This window comes from Oncorhynchus tshawytscha, unplaced genomic scaffold, assembly GCF_018296145.1.
Source record: "Oncorhynchus tshawytscha isolate Ot180627B unplaced genomic scaffold, Otsh_v2.0 Un_contig_1793_pilon_pilon, whole genome shotgun sequence".
Classification (NCBI taxonomy): Eukaryota; Metazoa; Chordata; class Actinopteri; order Salmoniformes; family Salmonidae; genus Oncorhynchus; species Oncorhynchus tshawytscha.
Genome location: NW_024609650.1, coordinates 44,244 through 60,365, shown reverse-complemented (window position 1 = coordinate 60,365; position 16,122 = coordinate 44,244). Strand labels below are relative to the sequence as shown.

Below are 16,122 nucleotides of genomic sequence, written 5' to 3'. Positions count from 1 at the left end.
ACAAAACGAAAGAATTCCTTGAATCGTTGACTAGCAGAATTCCAAGATCAAACCCAAAAGCCACAGCCAGTGTTTTTATGCCCAAGGCATCGTCTGTCGTTGTTGCTGTTGTTGTGACCCATCCCTGTGCAATACACTTCATTTAACCAGGATACCATCCCTCCCTTCAAGTTAAAAAAACAACTATTTTACAAGAGACAAAGTGAAGTTATAGCATGTAGAAGAGACATGATGCCCAGGGACAGGTCAGTATAGAAATATAGCATGTAGAAGAGACATGATGCCCAGGGACAGTATAGAAATATAGCATGTAGAAGAGACATGATGCCCAGGGACAGGTCAGTATAGAAATATAGCATGTAGAAGAGACATGATGCCCAGGGACAGTCAGTGTAGAAATATAGCATGTAGAAGAGACATGATGCCCAGGGACAGGTCATGGGAAATATAGCATGTAGAGGGACAGGTCAGTACATGTATGCCCAGGGACAGGTCAGTATAGAAATATAGCATGTAGAAGAGACATGATGCCCAGGGACAGGTCAGTAGAAATATAGCATGTAGAAGAGCCCAGGGACATGATGCCCAGGGACAGGTCAGTAGAAATATAGCATGTAGAAGAGACATGATGCCCAGGGACAGGTGGGAAATATAGCATGTAGAAGAGACATGATGCCCAGGGACAGGTCAGTATAGAAATATAGCATGTAGAAGAGACATGATGCCCAGCATGTAGAAGAGACATGATGCTGAAATATAGCATGTAGAAGAGACATGATGCCCAGGGACAGGTCAGTATAGAAATATAGCATGTAGAAGAGACATGATGCCCAGGGACAGGTCAGTGTAGAAATATAGCATGTAGAAGAGACATGATGCCCAGGGACAGGTCAGTATAGAAATATAGCATGTAGAAGAGACATGATGCCCAGGGACAGGTCAGTGTAGAAATATAGCATGTAGAAGAGACATGATGCCCAGGGACAGGTCAGTGTAGAAATATAGCATGTAGAAGAGACATGATGCCCAGGGACAGGTCAGCATGTAGAAGAGACATGATGCCCAGGGACAGTCAGTGTAGAAATATAGTGTAGAAATATAGCATGTAGAAGAGACATGATGCCCAGGGACAGTCAGTAGAAATATAGCATGTAGAAGAGACATGATGCCCAGGGACAGTAGTAGAAATATAGCATGTAGAACAGACAGCCTGGGCATGGGAACCGCCTGGGCATGGGACTGCCCAGGGACAGGTCAGTATAGAAATATAGCATGTAGAACACACAGCCTGGGCATGGGACCGTTCTGCCCAGGGACAGGTCAGTATAGAAATATAGCATGTAGAACACACAGCCTGGCATGGGACCGCTCTGCCCAGGGACAGGTCAGTATAGAAATATAGCATGTAGAACACACAGCCTGGCATGGGACTGCTCTGCCCAGGGACAGGTCAGTATAGAAATATAGCATGTAGAACACACAGCCTGGCATGGGACTGCTCTGCCCAGGGACAGGTCAGTATAGAAATATAGCATGTAGAAGAGACATGATGCCCAGGGATAGGTTCTGCCCAGGGACAGGTCAGTATAGAAATATAGCATGTAGAACACACAGCCTGGCATGGGACCGCTCTGCCCAGGGACAGGTCAGTATAGAAATATAGCATGTAGAACACACAGCCTGGCATGGGACCGCTCTGCCCAGGTACATGTACAGATGTTCCAGATTCCTCCCTCCCGTTTCTAAAGGTTAAAACAGTCAGTAAACAGTAAGTCGTACCTGTCCAGTGGAGGTCAGGGCCAGGGAGGACAGTCAGTAAACAGTCAGTCAACAGTCAGTAAAACAGTCAGTAAACAGTCAGTCGTACCTGTCCAGTGGAGGTCAGGGCCAGGGAGGACTGGCTTCCAGCACACACGTTCCTTATGAACATCCCCTGCAAGGCCTCCACTACTTTGGGTTTATAGACACGGTTTGTATCTCCATGCCCCAGTTTCCCTGCAGGATAGACAAATTACACATTTAGAGACATTTAGAGACATATTGCCAATTGTATTATTTATGTAAAAACCCATTATTCAATATGAAGATAGAATTACACAATAAACTATATTTATTGATTTATATATCGTCTTTTATATTTCCATATATATGTCGACATTTAGAGATATATTGCCAATCGTATTATTTATGTAAAAACCCATTCTTCAATATGAAGATAGAATTACACAATAAACTATATTTATTGATTTATATATTGTCTTTTATATTTCCATATATATGTTGACATTTAGAGATATATTGCCAATACCCATTATTCAATATGAAGATAGAATTACACAATAAACTATATTTATTGATTTATATATTGTCTTTTATATTTCCATATATATGTTGACATTTAGAGATATAGTGATAGTTTCCACATAATGACGCTGATATAAAAACACCCGATGGGTTCCAGCCTTGCGTCCTGAGCCTTCACCCACCATTGTCTCCCCCTCCGAAGGACCACACGGTGCGGCCATCTTTTGACAAAGCTATGGTGTGAGAACTCCCACAAGACACCTCTCCTACGTTGCTGATGTCTTTGACCAGAGTAGGAATGTTTCTGCTGTTGCTGTCTCCGTGACCTGCACATCAAAACACAGAGAGGAGAGGTATGTCAAGACACCAGACAGGGGGAAAAATATATTATCTACCAGACAGTGGAGAAATATATTATCAACCAGACAGTGGAGAAATATATTATCAACCAGACAGGGGAAAAATATATTATCAACCAGACAGTGGAGAAATATATTATCAACATATCAACCAGACAGGGGAGAAATATATTACCAACATATCAACCAGACAGGGGAGAAATATATTATCAACCAGACAGTGGAGAAATATATTATCAACCAGACAGCGGAGAAATATATTATCAACCAGACAGTGGAGAAATATATTATCAACATATCAACCAGACAGGGGAGAAATATATTATCAACATATCAACCAGACAGGGGAGAAATATATTATCAACATATCAACCAGACAGTGGAAGAAATATATTATCAACCAGACAGGGGAAAAATATATTATCAACCAGACAGTGGAGAAATATATTATCAACCAGACAGCAGGGAAATATATTATCAACCAGACAGCAGGGAAATATATTATCAACCAGACAGTAGAGAAATATATTATCAAACAAACAGCGGAGAAATATATTATCAACATATCAACCAGACAGTGGAGAAATATATTATCAACCAGACAGTGGAGAAATATATTATCAACATATCAACCAGACAGTAGAGAAATATATTATCGACCAGACAGTGGAGACATATATTATCAACCAGACAGCAGAGAAATATATTATCAACATATCAACCAGACAGTGGAGAAATATATTATCAACCAGACAGGGGAAAAATATATTATCATCCAGACAGTGGAGAAATATATTATCAACATATCAACCAGACAGGGGAGAAATATATTACCAACATATCAACCAGACAGTGGAGAAATATATTATCAACCAGACAGCAGAGAAATATATTATCAACCAGACAGCAGGGAAATATATTATCAACCAGACAGCAGGGAAATATATTATCAACCAGACAGCAGGGAAATATATTATCAACCAGACAGTAGAGAAATATATTATCAACAAGACAGTGGAGAAATATATTATCAACATATCAACCAGACAGTGGAGAAATATATTATCAACCAGACAGTGGAGAAATATATTATCAACCAGACAGTGGAGAAATATATTATCAACCAGACAGGGGAGAAATATATTATCAACCAGACAGTGGAGAAATATATTATCAACATATCAACCAGACAGTGAGAAATATATTATCAACATATCAACCAGACAGTGGAGAAATATATTATCAACATATCAACCAGACAGTGGAGAAATATAATATCAACCAGACAGTGGAGAAATATATTATCAACCAGACAGCAGAGAAATATATTATCAACCAGACAGCAGAGAAATATATTATCAACCAGACAGCAGAGAAATATATTATCAACCAGACAGCAGAGAAATATATTATCAACCAGACAGCAGAGAAATATATTATCAACATATCAACCAGACAGTGGAGAAATATATTATCAACATATCAACCAGACAGTGGAGAAATATATTATCAACATATCAACCAGACAGTGGAGAAATATAATATCAACCAGACAGTGGAGAAATATATTATCAACCAGACAGCAGAGAAATATATTATCAACCAGACAGCAGAGAAATATATTATCAACCAGACAGCAGAGAAATATGCCCGCTGCACACATATAGCCTATAGATAATCTGTCAGAAACAGATTGGAAAACTAGATACAATACAACATGGACAGACTAGCTACAACACAGACAGACTGACTAGCTACAACACAGACAGACTGACTAGTTACAACACAGACAGACTAGATACAACACGGACAGACTGACTAGTTACAACACGGACAGACTGACTAGTTACAACACGGACAGACTGACTAGTTACAACACGGACAGACTGACTAGTTACAACACGGACAGACTGACTAGTTACAACACGGACAGACTGACTAGTTACAACACGGACAGACTGACTAGTTACAACACGGACAGACTGACTAGTTACAACACGGACAGACTGACTAGTTACAACACGGACAGACTGACTAGTTACAACACGGACAGACTGACTAGTTACAACACGGACAGACTGACTAGTTACAACACGGACAGACTGACTAGTTACAACACGGACAGACTGACTAGCTACAACACGGACAGACTGACTAGTTACAACACGGACAGACTGACTAGCTACAACACGGACAGACTGACTAGTTACAACACGGACAGACTGACTAGTTACAACACGGACAGACTGACTAGTTACAACACGGACAGACTGACTAGTTACAACACGGACAGACTGACTAGTTACAACACGGACAGACTGACTAGTTACAACACGGACAGACTGACTAGTTACAACACGGACAGACTGACTAGACTAGTTACAACACGGACAGACTGACTAGTTACAACACGGACAGACTGACTAGTTACAACACGGACAGACTGACTAGTTACAACACGGACAGACTGACTAGTTACAACACGGACAGACTGACTAGCTACAACACGGACAGACTGACTAGCTACAACACGGACAGACTGACTAGTTACAACACGGACAGACTGACTAGCTACAACACGGACAGACTGACTAGTTACAACACGGACAGACTGACTAGTTACAACACGGACAGACTGACTAGCTACAACACGGACAGACTGACTAGTTACAACACGGACAGACTGACTAGTTACAACACGGACAGACTGACTAGTTACAACACGGACAGACTGACTAGTTACAACACGGACTGACAGACTAGTTACAACACGGACAGACTGACTAGCTACAACACAGACAGACTAGTTACAACACGGACAGACTGACTAGCTACAACACAGACAGACTGACTAGCTACAACACAGACAGACTAGTTACAACACGGAAAGACTGACTAGCTGGGGTGTGGAGAAGCAGGCTATCGCTTGACCTGAGGGTGCGGGTAGGGTTATGGAGGGAGAGTAGTTCTTTGAGACAAGGAATACACTGGAATGTCAGCGGGAGGTTTTTGATTTCAATCCGGAATGAGACAGGGACCGCACAGATGCAAGGATGGTGGCAGTTCTGAATGTATTGGAGGGATCCAGATGAAGAGTTTTTCAGGAGACTCCTGCCAGGGATCCAGATGAACAGTTGTAGTTCTTCAGGAGACTCCTACCAGGGATCCAGATGAAGAGAGTTGTAGTTCTTCAGGAGACTCCTACCAGGGATCCAGATGAAGAGAGTTGTAGTTCTTCAGGAGACTCCTGCCAGGGATCCAGATGAAGAGTGTTGTAGTTCTTCAGGAGACTCCTACCAGGGATCCAGATGAAGAGAGTTGTAGTTCTTCAGGAGACTCCTACCAGGGATCCAGATGAAGAGAGTTGTAGTTCTTCAGGAGACTCCTGCCAGGGATCCAGATGAAGAGTGTTGTAGTTCTTCAGGAGACTCCTGCCAGGGATCCAGATGAAGAGATTTGTAGTTCTTCAGGAGACTCCTACCAGGTATCCAGATGAAGAGAGTTGTAGTTCTTCAGGAGCCTCCTACCAGGGATCCAGATGAAGAGGGTGTTGCAGTAGTTCAGCATTGAGGAGATAAAGACATGGACGAGCTTCTCGACAGCGTCAAACGCTGTGCTCAAGTCCAGGAGGATCAGGAGACAGGGAGAGCCAGGTCGTTGGTGACCCTGAGTAGGGCCGTTTCAGTACTGTGGGCTGGTCGGAAACCTGGCTGGAACTTCTCATATAGGTTGTTCTTATTGAGAAGGTCCTGGAGCTGTACAGAAACCCCTTTTTCCAACACCTTGGAGAGAAACTGGTGGTTGGATATTGACCTGTAAAATTGGCCAGCAGCAGAGTAACATGATGGAGAGTTCATGTGGATTTTGAAATCTCTTATAATCACAATGTTGGTTGAGGTGGCGCAGAGTGAAGGAAGGGTTAGGCTTCAGAGACCGATAAACTAGAAGCACAGTCATGGAGAAGACGGGGCTCATTTAGGGCTGAGTAGACCACAGGATAATGCCAGGTTTCAGTTAGGAACATGATGTCAAGCTTCTCGTGGTCGTGTAGGAGGAGGGATTTACTGGTGAGAGACAGGGTATTAAATAGTCCCATGCTGATAGGCAGGGGAGCTGTTGGAATAAGAGCTGCATCAAGTGTCTGTAGAGGTCTCAGGGCACTGAAATCCACTCCGCGTTTTTCTGATTTCCCTTGTGTGCAGAGGTCTTATGGTGTTTCAATTGCCTGAAAAGCATCCTGCAGACCTGGTCCTTAATCATCCATCTCCACTGGGCTCAGACCTGGTCCTGTATCATCCATCTCCACTGGGATCAGACCTGGTCCTGTATCATCCATCTTCACTGGGATCAGACATGGTCCGGTATCATCCATCTCCACTGGGATCAGACCTGGTCCAGTGTCATCCATCTCCACTGGGATCAGACCTGGTCCTGTATCATCCATCTCCACTGGGATCAGACCTGGTCCTGTATCATCCATCTCCACTGGGATCAGACCTGGTCCTGTATCATCCATCTCCACTGGGCTCAGACCTGGGCTCCCTGGTCCTGTATCATCCATCTCCACTGGGATATCATCCATCTCCACTGGGATCAGACCTGGTCCTGTATCATCCATCTCCACTGGGATCAGACCTGGTCCTGTATCATCCATCTCCACTGGGATCAGACCTGGTCCTGTATCATCCATCTCCACTGGGATCAGACCTGGTCCTGTATCATCCATCTCCACTGGGATCAGACCTGGTCCTGTATCATCCATCTCCACTGGGCTCAGACCTGGTCCTGTATCATCCATCTCCACTGGGCTCAGACCTGGTCCTGTATCATCCATCTCCACTGGGATCAGACCTGGTCCTGTATCATCCATCTCCACTGGGCTCAGACCTGGTCCTGTATCATCCATCTCCACTGGGATCAGACCTGGTCCTGTATCATCCATCTCCACTGGGCCATGGCAGACCATGGAACCTGGTCCTGTATCATCCATCTCCACAATTAAATATAAAATGTCCAGGTCCTTGAAAATGATCCATCCCATTACGTCCACATGGGTTCAGATGAGTCATTGAAAATGATCCCATTACACTATCAGACCTGGTTGGGATGATCCATCTCCACTGGGATTAGACCTTTGAATCAGTCATCTGGGAATGGTCCTGTATCACCCACTGGTCCTGTATCATCCATCTCCACTGGGATCAGACCTGGTCCTGAAAATGATGATTATCCATCACCACTGGGATCAGACCTGGTCCTGTATGATGTATCATCCATCTCCACTGGGATCAGACCTGGTCCTGAAAATGATGATTATCTCCACGGGGTTGGGATGAGTCCTGAATCTGATGCCCGTAGGGCATGGCCTGAGTCATGGAACCAATGATGATTATTACCACAATTAAATATAAAATGTAGGTCCTTGAAAATGATGATTACGTACGGGTTGGGATGAGTCCTTTCAAATGATGATTACGTACGGGTTGGGATGAGTCCTTTCAAATGATGATTACGTACGGGTTTGAATGAGTCATTGAAAGTCCTTCAATTTGACTTGCCAATGTCTGTATGAACCCTGTATAGGCGACATCGCTCAGCCCCGCAAATGAAAGATTTAAAAAATCAACTGCCACTAAAATTATGCATCGCATCATTCCTGTCAGATGAAACCCGGGCCAGTATTTTTGTTGTTGGGTGTGTTTTAACATTCGGGGCCAGTAGCTTCCAATTGGCACTGGTCCGGTGTGCCACTGGCAAACTGACCTGTATGTGGAGCTCTGCTGTGTGCGTAAGGCCTATATGTCTACCACTTTGTGGAGCCGTTAGCGATGCTAATGATAGCCTGACCATTTTCAGGTAGATGGAAAGGCAATACCTGACAGAATCAGGATTAATTGCATCAATCCAGTTGCCATTTGTTTTTGAAAACACTGCTAGTCCTTCTCCTCGCTTTCCGTTGTTGTTGTTGTTGTTGTTGTTGTTGTTGTTGAATCATTTTGGTATCAAGTTTCATTTTTTAAAATGTTTTTATTCTGCCCTTTCACAGAAAAGAACGCATGGCATTTTGAAATCTGTAATAAAATACATTTTGCACTTCATTTTCACGGTCTCTTTTCTCCGCTGTTACAGTACATCCAAATCAATGTAAGAACACAAGCATGCTAATGTATCAGACGGTTAGTCATTATTAGCCTGGTTCTGTATTGAATTACAGGCATATTAAGGGACACAAGCCAGTTCATTATCAATTATCAATTATTTTATTAAAAAAACATTGGTGCGACCAAATCATGTGCTGGTTCCAACAACTGAACTAGTTAGTAGCACCAGTTCCAACAACTGAACTAGTTAGTAGCACAAATGAACAGTGTAGCACCACCAACTGAACTACACCAGTACCAACTGAACTAATTAGTAGCACCAGTACCACCAACTGTTTAGTAGCACCAGTACAAGTTAGTAGCAACTGAACTAGTTAGTAGCACCAGTACCAAACAACTGTTAACTAGTTAGTAGCACCAGTTGAACTAGTTAGTAGTTACCAACAACCACCAACTGAACTAGTTAGTAGCACCAGTTCCAACAACTGAACTAGTTAGTAGCACCAGTTCCAACAACTGAACTAGTTAGTAGCACCAGTACCACCAACTGAACTAGTTAGTAGCACCAGTACCACCAACTGAACTAGTTAGTAGCACCAGTACCACCAACTGAACTAGTTAGTAGCACCAGTACCACCAACTGAACTAGTTAGTAGCACCAGTATGTTAGTGTAGGACCCTGCCCTCAAATAAGATTCAGTGTTAATGTTAAGAATGGTAATGTTCAGTGTTAATAATGTTCAGTGTTAATAATGTTCAGTGTTAATAATGTTCAGGGTACTGATAATGTTTAGTGTTAATAATGTTCAGTGTTAATAATGTTCAGAGTAATAATGTTCAGTGTTAATAATGTTCAGTGTTAATAATGTTCAGTGTTAATAATGTTTAGTGTTAATAATGTTCAGAGTAATAATGTTCAGTGTAATAATGTTCAGTGTTAATAATGTTCAGTGTTAATAATGTTCAGTGTGCTGATAATGTTCAGGGTTAATAATGTTCAGTGTTAATAATGTTCAGAGTGCTGATAATGTTCAGAGTGCTGATAATGTTCAGAGTTGATAATGTTCAGTGTTAATAATGTTCAGTGTTAATAATGTTCAGAGTGATAATGTTCAGTGTTAATAATGTTCAGTGTTAATAATGTTCAGAGGTAATAATGTTCAGTGTTAATAATGTTCAGAGGTAATAATGTTCAGTGTTAATAATGTTCAGTGTTAATAATGTTCAGGATGCTAATAATGCTAACATTTACCTAATCTCCCGAAGTCTCCTTCACCCCACGTGTAGAGCTCTCCATCCTCACTGACCGCTGCACTGTGTCGGTAGCCCGCTGACACACACACCACCACCTGGCCCAACAACATTCGGCATTGAGACACGACACACTAAAACATACTCGTTTAATGAAATGACACATTATTACACCATGGCATTGTTGAAAACCCGTTTCTGATTGGCTCGGAAGGGCTTTTCTAGAGCATGCATCATGTATCCTATAATGCCCGGGATAATTACACGACTATAGTTCATTCTTAGATGTTTCAGCTGCTTTTGAAAGCAAAAGTGGAAATATTGGCTGTGTTGAATTAAGATTTTCATAATAGACGAACTAGGACTGGTGGTTCGGTTAGCTAAACTAACCAGTCTGTTTGGTTACCGAGGCAACTACTGTAGGACTGGTGGTTCGGTTAGCTAAACTAACCAGTCTGTTTGGTTACCGAGGCAACTACTGTAAACTTGCCCCACTGTTTCAAAGTGTATGATAAACACATTTCTACCTGGTAAATGTGTTCAATTATAGCCTTGGTATAAAAGGGATATAAAATCAACGAGGGGCTCTATAATGTGTTCTCCGGAAGATAACGTGACTCCATGGAAGTCGGTTTCTCTCGGTTACCGTGCCGTGGAAACACAGCTCCCCACGGCGTTCATTATATTCTATAGAACACATAGTCCCTGGTTGATTATCCCTTACAATAACACTCAACACATCTCTATTGGTAAAGCACCATTTTGTTTTCGGTGAATTATCTCAAACAAGTCATGACAAACAACACACAGTTGCTTACTGTGGTGGTCTAGGGGCTGTGGTGGTCTAGGGGCTGTGGTGGTCTAGGGGCGGTGGTGGTCTGTGGTGGTCTATGGGCTGTGGTGGTCTGTGATGGTCTAGGGGCTGTGGTGGTCTGTGGTGGTCTAGGGGCTGGGTGGTCTAGGGGCTGTGGTGGTCTGTGGTGGTCTGTGAGGGTCTAGGGGCTGTGGTGGTCTGTGGTGGTCTATCTGTGGGGTCTGTGATGGTCCATGGGCTGTGGGTGGTCTGTGGGGTCTAGGGGCTGTGGTGGTCTGTGATGGTCTGTGGTAGGGTCTGGGGCTGTGTGGTGGTCTAGGGGCTGTGGTGGTCTGGTGGGTCTGGTGGTCTATGGGCTGTGGTGGTCTGTGGGTCTAGGGGCTGTGGTGGTCTGTGGTGGTCTAGGGGCTGTGGTTATCTGGGGGCTGTGGTGGTCTGTGAGGTCTAGGGGCTGTGGTGGTCTGTGGTGGTCTGTGATGGTCTAGGGGGTCTGTGGTGGTCTGTGTGGTGGTCTAGGGGCTGTGGTGGTCTGTGATGGTCTAGGGGCTGTGGTGGTCTGTCGTGGTCTAGGGGCTGTGGTGGGGGCTGTGGTGGTCTAGGGGGTGGTCTGTGGTGGTCTGTGGTGGTCTAGGGCTGTGGTGGTCTGTGATGGTCTAGGGGCTGTGGTGGTCTGTGGGGCTGTGGTGGTCTGGGGGCTGTGGGCTAGGGGGGCTGTGATGGTCTGGGGCTGTGGTAGTGGGGGCTCTAGGGGCTGTGGTGGTCTAGGGGCTGTGGTGGTCTAGGGGCTGTGGTGGTCTAGGGGCTGTGGTGGTCTAGGGGCTGTGGTGGTCTGGGGGTGGTGGTCTGGGGCTGTAGGTCTGGGGCTGTGGTGGTCTGGGGGCTGGGGTAGGTGGTGGTCTGGGGCTGATGGTCTAGGGGCTGTGGTGGTCTGGGGGCTGGGGTGGTCTGTGGTGGTCTGGGGGCTGTGATGGTCTAGGGGCTGTGGTGGTCTAGGGGCTGGTGGTCTAGGGGCTGGGTGGTCTGTGGTGGTCTAGGGGCTGTGATGGTCTAGGGGCTGTGGTGGTCTGGGGGCTGGGGTGGTCTGTGGTGGTCTGTGGTCTGGGGCTGATGGGTCTAGGGGCTGTGGTGGTCTCAGGGGATGGTCTAGGGGCTGTGGTGGTCTGGGGGCTGTGGTTGTCTGTGGGCTGTGATGGTCCGGGGGCTGTGATGGTCTGGGGGCTGTGGTGGTCTAGGGGCTGTGGTAGTCTGAGTCCTACCTTTCCCTGCAGAGGTCCCTGGATGAGTTTGGGGTACTTCTGTGTGGAGCTGTTCCCATGCCCCAACTTTCCGTAGTCCCCGTCTCCCCAACTGAACACCTCTCCCTCCGTGGTGAAGGCCAGTGTGTGTCCGTCCGACCCCTTCGAAGACGTCACCTTTTTGATGCCGCGGTGAGGTTCAAAGGTCAGCTTCTTGAGAGACGATTGGTTGTTGGAGTCTCCCAGACCCAATCTGCCGTAGCTGCCTTTACCACAGGCTCTGACAGAGCCGTCAGAAGAGATGACGAAGGTGCAATATTGGCCTGCCTCAATCTGACACAGACAGACAAGCACAGGGTTTAGGATTCACACTTGTCAATGGGCATTTCCTAACCATCTGTGAAGATCTATGATCCAGTCAGAGCCACTTATCTCTTTTAAACATCACTTTTATGGCCGGGTCCTCAAACAGTTTCTGGGAATCACTGTTTTCCTCAACCCTGCGATAACAATGACTTGGTTATGGGAATCACAGATTTTCCTTAACCATGGGAACCATGGAACAACAATAACCAATTGGAGTGTTCCCAATCAGAGGCAGCGGTTTATCGTTGTTTCTGATTGGGGACCATATTTACGTATCCATATTCCTTGGGCATTTTTTGTGGGTTATTGTCTATGTGTCGTTGCCTGTCCGCACTTGTTATTGTAGCGTTCATTTTTGTTACGTTGTTATTTTGTTAAGTGTTCTTTGTTTAATTAAAAGAAGAATGTATTCTAATCACGCTGCGCCTTGGTCTCCTCGTTATGACGAACGTGACACCCGGAGCCTTGTGAGCAATCATGTATATTAACCCTGGATTTGGCTGATACTATGTACTGGCCATAGAGGGGCTTTGAAACCACCGGTCGGCCATATTGGTTCTCCCCAGTAGGAGCAGTCCTCCATAGGAATGGATAGAACTCTACAGTATTACAATTCAATGTTTCAAAGGACAAAACGACATGTCTTTAAGTATTTTTCTGTTGTATTGGAGACAGTAACATTAGTCCTCTACAAAAAAAATATATTTTTTATTTTATTTAACATTTTTTTTGTTTAGCTTTTACTGTTAAAAGTATGCATTAAAGGTGTCTGTAATGGAATAAATGTGACAAAAATGGAAAAAAGACATTTATAAATGCATTTCTATAGCTTTACAATCTTTTTTTTTTTACAACGGAGGAGTACCAAGATGGCTGCCCTGTGGCTTCAATACAGTACCCCCTGTCAGTCATCCAGGGTTTATACACATCATTGCTTGTGAGTCACTCGCCAGGCTATCTAGTTGCAGTATGGAATTCACAACTAAATCTTTTCCGGCTAGATATCTTATGATTATTAAGTTAACTGTCTGAAAAGTGCTAAATGCTCTGTGCATTTGGTTTGCTAATTTAGTAGCTCGTTAGCTATCTAGCTAAGCGGTTAGTTTCTTCTGCAATCAAGCTTCTCTTGGTAACAGCAGAGAATCAAGAGGATCAAGAGATGACGTGGATGTTGATTATGGCAGTCCCCTCCCCCCCCCCCGCACGTCTCTGATTCAGAGGGGTTTGGGTTAAATGCGTTAGACACATTTCAGTTCAGTCATTTCCTGTACAAATGACTAGGTATCCCCCTTTCCCTGTACAAATGACTAGGTATCCCCCCTTTCCCTGTACAAATGACTAGGTATCCCCCCTTTCCCTGTACAAATGACTAGGTATCCCCCCCCTTTCCCTGTACAAATGACTAGGTATCCCCCTTTCCCTGTACAAATGACTAGGTATCCCCCCTGTACAAATTTCCCTGTACAAATGACTAGGTATCCCCCCTTTCCCTGTACAAATGACTAGGTATCCCCCCTTTCCCTGTACAAATGACTAGGTATCCCCCTTTCCCTGTACAAATGACTAGGTATCCCCCCTTTCCCTGTACAAATGACTAGGTATCCCCCCCCCTTTCCCTGTACAAATGACTAGGTATCCCCCCTTTCCCTGTACAAATGACTAGGTATCCCCCCTTTCCCTGTACAACTGACTAGGTATCCCCCCCCTTTCCCTGTACAAATGACTAGGTATCCCCCTTTCCCTGTACAAATGACTAGGTATCCCCCCCCTTTCCCTGTACAAATGACTAGGTATCCCCCTTTCCCTGTACAAATGACTAGGTATCCCCCTTTCCCTGTACAAATGACTAGGTATCCCCCTTTCCCTGTACAAATGACTAGGTATCCCCCCTTTCCCTGTACAAATGACTAGGTATCCCCCTTTCCCTGTACAAATGACTAGGTATCCCCCCCCTTTCCCTGTACAAATGACTAGGTATCCCCCCCTGTACAAATTTCCCTGTACAAATGACTAGGTATCCCCCTTTTCCCTGTACAAATGACTAGGTATCCCCCCTTTCCCTGTACAAATGACTAGGTATCCCCCCTTTCCCTGTACAAATGACTAGGTATCCCCCTTTCCCTGTACAAATGACTAGGTATCCCCCTTTCCCTGTACAAATGACTAGGTATCCCCCCCTTTCCCTGTACAAATGACTAGGTATCCTCCCCTTTCCCTGTACAAATGACTAGGTATCCCCCCTTTCTGTCTAATATTTAAATGTTTTGTGCATGCAGCAAACTGTGCGTACCATTTCTGCGTAACTTTATGAGCTAGGACACCTGTCCATGTCAAATACTGTATAAAATGTTCACAATGCACTCGTTAGCATTTGGTTAGCATTCTCTATGGGATTTTAAATGTACTTGTTAGCATTGCTAACCTTTCGGATTACAGAAGCTCAGTGGGGTTTGAAAATTGTGCCCATTTTGTTCATTGCCGGTATTATCGAATATCCCGGTATTACTGAATATCCCAGTATTACCGAATATCCCGGTATTATCGAATATCCCGGTATTACTGAATATCCCAGTATTATCGAATATCCCAGTATTACTGAATATCCCGGTATGGCACAAGGTCGGCTTGAAGGTATGACAATCCGAATACCGCCCAAGCTTAATGTGACATCTCAATAACCAACCATGATTGGGGAACAGAAGATGGGAAGAACAGAGTAACCTTTACTTTTTAATCCATGAAAGCCACTCTTCCCGCTCCAATGGATTTTCACTTAGTCTCTTCTTTAAGGTCTCCTCTCAGAACTAGGCTACACTAGCTAACTCCTCTAGGCTACACTAGCTAAGTCCTCTAGGCTACACTAGCTAACTCCTCTAGGCTACACTAGCTAAGTCCTCTAGGCTACACTAGCTAACTCCTCTAGGCTACACTAGCTAAGTCCTCTAGGCTACACTAGCTAACTCCTCTAGGCTACACTAGCTAACTCCTCTAGGCTACACTAGCTAACTCCTCTAGGCTACACTAGCTAAGTCCTCTAGGCTACACTAGCTAAGTCCTCTAGGCTACACTAGCTAACTCCTCTAGGCTACACTAGCTAAGTCCTCTAGGCTACACTAGCTAACTCCTCTAGGCTACAAATCTAACTAGCCTCCCTAGGCTACACTAGCTAACTCCTCTAGGCTACACTAGCTAACTCCTCTAGGCTACACTAGCTAACTCCTAGGCTACACTAGCTAACTCCTCTAGGCTACACTAGCTAACTCCTCTAGGCTACACTAGCTAAGTCCTCTAGGCTACACTAGCTAACTCCTCTAGGCTACACTAGCTAAGTCCTCTAGGCTACACTAGCTAACTCCTCTAGGCTACACTAGCTAACTCCTCTAGGCTACACTAGCTAACTCCTCTAGGCTACACTAGCTAACTTCTCTAGGCTACACTAGCTAACTCCTCTAGGCTACACTAGCTAAGTCCTCTAGGCTACACTAGCTAAGTCCTCTAGGCTACACTAGCTAACTCCTCTAGGCTACACTAGCTAAGTCCTCTAGGCTACACTAGCTAACTCCTCTAGGCTACACTAGCTAACTCCTCTAGGCTACACTGCTCTAACTAGCTAACTCCTCTAGGCTACACTGCTCTAACTCTCTAGGCTACACTGCTAACTCCTCTAGGCTAAACTAGCTAACTCCTCTAGG

At 44.6% G+C, this 16,122-nt stretch overlaps 1 protein-coding gene across 1 annotated transcript in view; it reads right to left on the bottom strand.

Moving 5' to 3' along the window:
• Window positions 1–16,122, bottom strand: part of LOC112239810 (probable E3 ubiquitin-protein ligase HERC1) — a 211,754-nt gene that overhangs the window by 182,516 nt on the left and 13,116 nt on the right. The window contains 4 exon segments of the mRNA XM_042316629.1: window positions 1,868–1,995; window positions 2,487–2,630; window positions 10,017–10,113; window positions 12,086–12,397. Of these exon segments, the coding sequence (XP_042172563.1) occupies window positions 1,868–1,995; window positions 2,487–2,630; window positions 10,017–10,113; window positions 12,086–12,397 (681 nt within the window).